The sequence below is a fragment of the Colletotrichum jinshuiense genome, chromosome 9, assembly GCF_051148585.1.
Source record: "Colletotrichum jinshuiense chromosome 9, complete sequence".
Taxonomy (NCBI): Eukaryota; Fungi; Ascomycota; class Sordariomycetes; order Glomerellales; family Glomerellaceae; genus Colletotrichum; species Colletotrichum jinshuiense.
Window position 1 is genome coordinate 2,988,517 of NC_139316.1, and position 8,573 is coordinate 2,997,089.

Genomic DNA, 8,573 nt, shown 5'->3' on the forward strand with positions numbered 1-8,573 from the left:
ATGCCTCAAGTAAGTATGCTTCCGCGGTAGTCACGGAGCTCTTGTCATCATGTGGCTGTCATTCTAATCTATCCAACTACAGATCAAGTGCCTCCTTTTTGACTGCGACAACACGCTCGTTCTCTCCGAGAACGCAGCCTTCGAGGCCTGCGCGCAGCTTGCCAACCAGATCCTCGAGAAGTTCGGCTACGAGAAGCGCTATGGCGGCACCGAGCTGATGCACCAGTTCGTTGGCCAGAACTTCCGCAGCATGATGACCGGCCTCTGCCAAAGACACGGCTTCACCATCCCCGACGACGAGTTCGAGCAATGGATCTCCAAGGAGCTCGACACCACCATCGCCAACCTGCGTGCCAAGGCCGAGCCTTGCGAGAACGTCATTGAAGTTCTTGCGAAGCTGCAGAAGGACAAGAAGTACCACATGGCCATCGTCTCTTCCTCCGCCATGGCCCGCGTTGTCGCTTCCATTGAGAAGACAAACATGGACCAGTACTTTGGCAAGCCCGACGAGGGCATCTTCTCTGCTGCCAACAGCATTGACCCCCCCATCTCCAAGCCGGACCCCACGATCTACCTCCACGCCTGCAAGAAGCTGGGCTTCAAGCCCAGCGAGTGCATCGCCATTGAGGACAGCAGAAGCGGTGCCACCGCTGCGAAGAACGCCGGCATTCCCCTGCTCGGCTACGTCGGCCCCTACTACGAGGAAGGCGAGGAGAAGTTGAACTCCATGGTGAAGCTTTTCAGCGAGGAGCTTGGCGCTTTTGATGTTATGCACAACTGGAAGGACTTTGAGAGCATCTTGGCCAAGTACGAGAGCTCATAGATACCCACAATCCCGCTAGAACCGATATGAGTCATGTGGGCAATTCATGATAGATGTTTACGTTTGGTATTTTAGAAATAGAGAATTGGAGCTTGGGAAAATAGAAGACAAATAGAAAGAAGCGAAATGTCGCGCGGCTGCCGACTTTTCATTCACGATACCTCCCTAAGATGTCTTTATACCTTCTGTACGCTGTGGAAGGCTGCAAAAATGTGTTGACAGCTGGAATGATTTGAAACAGGTGTGTCGAATGACGATTTCACAGTTCCAACACAATAATTGAGCCAACAGTGGTGTCATTAGATCTAAAGAGGCTTCAAAGGCCTTCCTTCCCTCTTGCCACAGCAAGATAAAGCTTCAAACCATGCCTTTTATGCATGTTGTGGTGTTGCATTTCGGAGGCCCCATGTTTGTGTAGGTGGTTGGTAACAACAGCTATAAAAAGGATAAAAGACTGGGCCCCAAAAACCGAGCGTACTAGAGATGGGCCTGGTCCAGCCTACGTAAACAGTTTCGAGAAGATACGGCTCAAGCCGCTTGTATTGTGCCAGGAAAACTAGTGAAAGAGTGTCTCGGACATGATGAACTCTCCGTCGTCTCACTTGATGGGTTATGCCAAGCGACCGTCGTAGTCAAACAGGCGGTAACGGTTACGACGTGCGTCAGCGTCATGATGTGCTCCAGCTCGGTTTTTGGCGTACCAAAGGAAGCAGTATTTAAACTCGCTGTGGTTATGCCGCCTCCGCCGCTTGAATATTCACTGCAGCAACTGTGACTGGAAGTAGGCACCGCGTTGGCTTGTTCGCGAGCATAAGAGTTGGCCACGCTGGCCTCGTTCAACGACAGTCCCCCGTATACGGCGGACACGACGCCCACCATCAAAGACAGCAAGGCAAGCAGCAGCGCCAAAGCAGCAACCCAGAAGACAGCCCATTCTCGCCAGCGCCGCCTGTCACGCCACCACTGTGATACTGTGCGCGGGGAAGAGTCTGTAAACTCCTTCTCGAGGGCTAATAGCCGTGGGCGCCAGTAGTGATAGTCACGCACATGTCTGGAACCTCCTGTTAGACATGCTGCGCGAGGGTCAATGCCGGTGAGGATCCGAGACGGGAGGCTACGGTTCATTTTGGCGCTATATTGATGAAACCAGTCTTGAACGTCTTGCTCTTGTACAGGCAGTAACAATGCCAACGTTTTCAACGTCTCGTCTAGCAAGGCCGGGGCGTCGAATATAGGGCTTTGTTTTTTGAGTCAGTAAGGTCTACTCGATCCAATATAGTGGCAACACTATAGACATTATTCAGTGTGGAGTAGTTGGGCATACGAACTTTAACCCGTGTACAGCGATTCCCCGCATACGTTTGAGCGCATAAGCGTGGAAGAATATGAACACCGTAATCCGGAACTTCCTGCCCCTGTACTTTTGCACTGTTAAGTGCTCGAGAATGTTGTCTGTCGGCTGGATGACGAAGTCCCCGAGAATGTGGATGTCACGGAGGTTGAACATGCTGGAGAACACACGGTCCGGGTGCGGCTGTTGAGTATCGATGTCGTTTGAATGTGGAAACACTCCGGCGAGCGCAGAAAAAAGCTGCTTCTCCGGTCTCCAATCGAAGACCAGCTCGCCCGCTGAACCACTCTCTCCACCTTTGTTGAACCGGCACAGTAACCAGATCTCAACGGCAAAGTCTATCGAGTTGTATACTTTTCGGTCCTAGATGTAGTAGTTAGTCAGTCTGATATAGAGTTGGGGTAACATGCTGTACGTAGCGACTGAGTTTCGGTACAGAATTAGCTATGTGGTGGAAAGAGAATGACCTACAGACGGTTGGAAAGCTGCCAGATGAGGGAACCAATTATTGTAAAGAATACGAGCACGGCGATTCAAGTTTACACGGGAATCATGTAGTCTTTCTTTTAGTTCTTTCACAAGTTCAAATAGATGTCTAAATCGGCGGATTATATGGAGGTGTTCAGCGAACACTCGCAGCTTCCGTTCTAATACTATGACATAGCTGTCGAGACGTTTATCATCTCTGTAAGACACTCAAAGTAAGCTTAATCTCAGTACAAGGTAGGAGGCGTGACAACGTTGTATTTACTGGGTATACGACTTCCCACAACTCCCTTGCAAGAGTCAGAGCGAAGCCATCTTGAATATGGGCGTTTCGGAGCAGTGAATCTTGGTCCATTGTCTGTGAAGACGAGTAGAGGAGCTGCTTAGGTTGATGTTATCAGGCCTTATGGGTGAGCATCGTATACTTGGCCTTTCTGATTTACGTCTTTGACCTAGGTTTATGTCGTATCTTCACAATTGAGATTCGTTAGCTGCTGCAATTCAATGTAGGCTTGCCGGTAAGTTTATTTTACCAATGACCATGATTTGAATGTACAGAAACAGCCCTTGGATTTGCCTGGCGCAGAATAAAGACCAGTGTATCGGTAGAACATGAGAAATCAGTCGGTTTCATGTCCATTTGCTGCGTCGGACAGCACTCTCCAATTAAAAAGCGACATGTGGTTTTGCTCTTGCAGGACGTCTAGTGATGCCAGGCAATATGATGCCCCAGCCACTCAATGCACTTTATATGCGTTATTATTGGCAAAGCTGGTTCCGAACCCCTGGCAATTCAGAAGAAAGAGGAGACAATGGCTGCATGAAGGCCACTCACACCTGCCGGGCAAATGCAATACAGCGGTTCAGCGGCATAAAGTATTGAAAACACAACGACATCGATTATCTACCATCGCATCATTAGCGCTGTTTGGATTACAGCCCAATTCTTTTGCATGCATGATCACCCATTGAAGAAAAGTCTGATGAGGTGGCTGCCTGATTAAGCGGTGTCGCGAGAGGTTGGTCTGTGAAAGCCCCCGCCAGGACATCAACAATCCCACGCTCGCGATAGCACGAATAAAGCCAAGTCGAACATCAAGCCGTCGCTACCCACCGCTTGCAAGCACACCTCAACAATCAAAAGGATGCCAAATGGCTGAAGTTTTAGGAGCAATATCAGGCTACATTTCTTTTGCACTGGGGTTGTTAAACCAGTACGCGCAAAACGATTCGCCAGCCTCAAGAGATCGTCGTGGCATTGACAACAACGGCCGGCTCCCCAGGAGAAAAATCACCGACTTGTTCTACCCCGAAAATGATAACGAGCCAGGACGGACCTCCATATCCGACCCCAACCACCTTGTCCGGAGACTCTCGCTGAAAAGGAGGAAAACATTTCCTGCAGTTCCTCTTACAACGGAGGATGGGCGTATCGCGTCTTTCAACGGCAAAGCAATGTGGCCGCTGGGTGACAATAATCGGGAGTCGTGGATCGACCTGGAGCAGATAATAGACGCTGTGATCGCAGCGACTCCCGCTGAGGAGTATCAGTTCACCCCGAGAGTCCTGGTTGAGGCGTACGAGATTGGCCATCAGCCAAACACGGCTCAACCGACGATCCTCATCAGCTGCACCTCACAGTCGTATGCTAAGAGTTTGGTGAAGAAATTGCGGCACAGCGGACACTTAAATACTGACTCGGGTATGTTTAAAGTAGTGGCTCGTTCTCCACACGACGCGGAAGAATGGCGGTAGTGTGTTTTGGCATCGACGATGGCTCGAGATAAGACTGGCCAGGAGGCCGTGGCGAGCTTGCGGAGTTGGTTGACAATAAAATTAAGTGAACAACGCATCTATTTGACTTGGACTTGGATCAACTATAGAATAATAACAACCTCTCAGGGTCGTGGCTTGACTGAAATACGGTGAATCGCTGGGCGAGGAGGCATATCTTCCAAGCCTGAGTTTGAGATATGTCATAGGTGAGGTTGGTCTCAGGTCCGGAGAAATTGATGCTCGGTATTTTCAGTGCTGCTCAGTGTGTCTAGATGCATTTCATTTCATCGGGATGTGACAAGTGCGAATGTCACTTTTCGTTCACGCAGCACAATTGCATAAAATCGATCATGCTTAACCTCTCCCCGACCGAAATTGAATTCACTACCTTTGATGACAGCAAAGGCGGCCGTGTCCACTTTGATATCCCACAAATGAGGCGGGGCTGGGCGGGATGGACATGTGTCGTACATGTGTTAGGATCGACGGTGATCAACTGTGTGTATTGTACAACTATCCAAAAGGTCCACCAAAAGCACGGCGTACAATATGGTCTCATGACCAATTGTGGGCTGCAAGACTGGTCTCGAAGAAATCCCATTCATATGTTTTCATGGACTGTCCGATTTATACATGAAACATTGTCTGGGTGTGCCCAAGGTCGACTTTCACCAGCCACACCTGCCATCTAACAAAACCACATGATAAAGAGCATGGTTGAGAATGCGAATTGCACACGCTGCTAATACTTTCAACAGATGGCCTGCCATATGGACAGATCTTCTAACACTTAACGTTGACAGACTCGCAGAGCCAAGTGTATGGACCTCTCTCCAGGCGTCAATTCAGATGTAGTTTGAGAAGCCTAATTGTGTTAAAAGGGGTTCCAACTGTCATTTTTAGTCATAGATGGGGGCGACTAACTCATAAGAATACTATGGATTTCTGTTTTTCGAGTTGCGGCCATGTTGTAGGTGACTGATTCGAAACCCCAATTGCGTTGAGACTACCAGCCGAAGAGATTCTAATGCCCAACATTGACAGCTCCTATTTGAACCATCATGCCGAATAGATCTGGCAAACCCCTCTCTTCAATTATCTGACCCTCTGCAAACCGGTAGATGTTGATTGCGGTCATGCAGATCGCCTTGCCGGAGGGCGGAAACCCTAAGAATGGGCCTGTTTGAGTTCCGCGAGTTGTAAACCGTGCGACCACCCGGTCCCCTTCCGAGATGGTTTCTTCTAGAGTCCATTGGATATCTGGATATGCGCTGCGCATCATTCCGAGGAGTTGAAGATAGCCTTGCAACCCACGTAAAGGTTCGTCGCCAAAGGGAACATGGAATATGGCGGAGTCAGAAACTACTTCTTTGCCGATATCTGGATTCCCTGAGTTGATAAACTCTAAGAAACGAGCAAGCTGATGCTGATTGTCTGAACTCATTGTCTATACCACTGTTAGTCTTAGCTAGAGCGAAGTAGAAATAACTGACGAGCTGTACTAAGCGCTGGAGATGTATTGCTAGAAACGTTCGGCTTAGATGTGGTTAAACAGTAATAGATAGAGATAGCAAAAAGAAATTTGAAGCTACTATGATTTTACTTATAGGCTGTTTCAGAATTTTCAAGTAGGCTTCTTCCTGCGCCATACACTGGCCTTAGTTTAATAACGACACAAGAAGCCGGCTTAACCGCGTAATTTGGAGATCGATTAGTGATCATTTCACCGGGAGCTATAGTTACGCACGGGGGAAGGCGGGCACGGACTCTGTGTATCATAAATATCAGCAATTGCCTTCGGTGTTCGGTGATTTCTTTCCTGAACCTCTCGTTCCTCCGTGCAGCTACTACCGCCAGTCCCAGCGATTTCTCTCCGAGTTCTGGCGAAAAAAACACAGACAAATCTTCCAACACCGAAGCTACGACAGACGGCAGTCGCCATTGGACCTGGAACAATGGAAGGTAGCAGGGATGCCCAGCAACCCAAAACTTGCAAGTCATGCGATCAATGCCGGAATAGAAAGGTTCGGTGCATCAGTAGGTTATTCCGCTCATCCGTTGATACACGCGGAGTTCTCTATCCCCATCCTACGGGACCGAGCATTGGATGCGTCATCGTCTAGTAACGAATAGATGTAGCAAAGCTAAATGGACTGTTGGGTTAGTGGTTCCAGGAGAAGTAAGCAGGTGTACGCATTGCATTGTGAGTACCCATTTGCGGAACCTGTTACTGGTTCCCATAGCACCTTTGTGTGTTTGCACCGATCGGGATTACAAGGCTGATGGTTTCTGTTTGACTAAACATGCAGAAGCGCGGTGAAACTTGCCAGTTCAAAAACATCAAGCGGAAACTGCGCTTCCAAATTCGGACTGAAGTCAACAGTAGGTGATGGTATTGCCTGGAGCGAACTTTTTTAGCTGATGCCTTCTCACAAGCAAAAGCGCATACACCTCCGGAAGTTTCAGCCACCCAAAGCGGCACCCAATTTCTGTCTTCACTTGTGGACCCCATTCCGCAGGCCAAAGATGGCGCGACACTGTTCATAGATCAGTTGTTGAGCCAGCAACCACGAACTGGCTTGTTGCAGGATGAGCATCCCATCCTGAAAGTACGTTTTCCTCACTTCCCTGGCACAATCCCCACACAGAGGTGATCTTAATTCGTCTTGCAGCAGTCAGGGCACTACGGTACGTCAACCCCTGCATAGCATCCCTGGTTTTGTGAATGGTGAAGTGTTTAACAGAGGCTCGATCACAGTTCCATCCTCTAGTTTGGCTTTCTGGTCCGATAAAATGATATCCAGTTTGTCGAAGCGCATAGGCAATAACAGTTTCCGAGAGCTGGTGGAGACAATCGAGTGCAAGATGCAGGAGCATACCTCAGCTCAGGGTGCGTTGTCATCAAGGAAGATTACGTTCAAGAAGCCGACGAGCTCGAAGGCCATACCTCGAGAAGCCACAAGACAGTATATTGATGGTCTGTATTTTCCCTAATCCGACATACCAATTCATCGGGGCTTAAGGAATTCGGCCCCATGCTCAGTACATCACAGAAGCCTTAGTGCTACCGGAGAGCCCCAAAAACTAACGTTGCCATCGCAACAGCCTACTTCGAGCACATCCATGCCGTGTACCCGTTCTTAGATCGGTCCGAGTTTGAGCTGAAGGCATTCGATGATGGGTTGCCCCAGCTGTTAGCCAGCAATCCCCCCTTTTCGGCACTATACCACGCCGTTTTAGCCCTCGGTTGCCAGTATCAAGGAGGCGGTAGCTTTGAACCTGGCAGGGGAAAGGCATGGGACTTTTTTCAAGTATCGCTCGGTTTAATGCCGGACATTCTAATTCCGCGCGAGAACTTGCTGAACCTACAGGCACTCCCTCCTTCCCCTTAGTGTACTGACAAGCTAAGCTAACGAACACTCTAGGCATTGGTTGCAATGGTATGATTCATGATAGGCGCACAACATGAGTCCTATAGCTAACGTGTTGCTGACAGTCTATCTTTGCGATGAACATGTGCTGTCTCCAGATAGATGAGATGCTGTTGATGGAAGCAGCCCGCATGGCACTAGGCCTCCGGTATCATAAGAGCAATAACAGGGCCGCAGACCTGGCTAAACAGGCGTCATGTCAACGGACGTTCTGGGTCATATATTATATGGAGAAGCAAGTTTGCTTTCGAAACCACAACACTTCGGTACACCTCAATCCTTCCCTATGAATGAATGACTTTACTGCCATGGTATTGTCTCAGGACTTTGCAAAGTCACAAGACTAACATTTTAGATCATCGCCGACTTTGACATTGGCTGTCCTATCCCAAAATCCTTAGATTCGATCTTTGAGGATTATGACTGGTTTCTCACGTCCATTAGATTCAGCCGCATTCTCAGCGACGCATACACATCTCTGTTCTCCGTCTCAGGCAGTTTGAGCACGCTCACACAGTATCATGCCGCCATGGACCGCATCAAAGGCCTCCTAGACAGCTGGCTCATGAGCATCCCAACCAATTTCCGCCCGGGCACGTTACGCATGCATCACGGTTCCATGAAGCCAAGCGCTCGCATGGTGTTCATTCAAACCAGCTATAATTACTACGCACTGGTAATCGCTCTTGCTCGACTGGCGCTGCAT

The 8,573-nt window shown here is 49.1% G+C and overlaps 2 protein-coding genes across 2 annotated transcripts; one reads left to right on the forward strand and one right to left on the reverse strand.

The window, feature by feature from the left end:
* Window positions 1–823, forward strand: EsH8_IX_000788 (HAD family hydrolase; the record flags this gene model as incomplete). The annotated part of the gene is made up of 2 exons (XM_083267124.1): window positions 1–9; window positions 83–823. 2 exons carry the CDS (start codon window positions 1–3, stop codon window positions 821–823), a joined length of 750 nt encoding a protein of 249 aa, XP_083130689.1.
* A 528-nt stretch (window positions 824–1,351) lies between these two features.
* EsH8_IX_000789 (uncharacterized protein) lies at window positions 1,352–3,015 on the reverse strand (the record flags this gene model as incomplete). Its single annotated transcript, XM_083267125.1, has 4 exons — window positions 1,352–2,060; window positions 2,152–2,537; window positions 2,646–2,859; window positions 2,915–3,015. 4 exons carry the CDS (start codon window positions 3,013–3,015, stop codon window positions 1,352–1,354), a joined length of 1,410 nt encoding a protein of 469 aa, XP_083130690.1.
* Window positions 3,016–8,573: the final 5,558 nt, after the last annotated feature.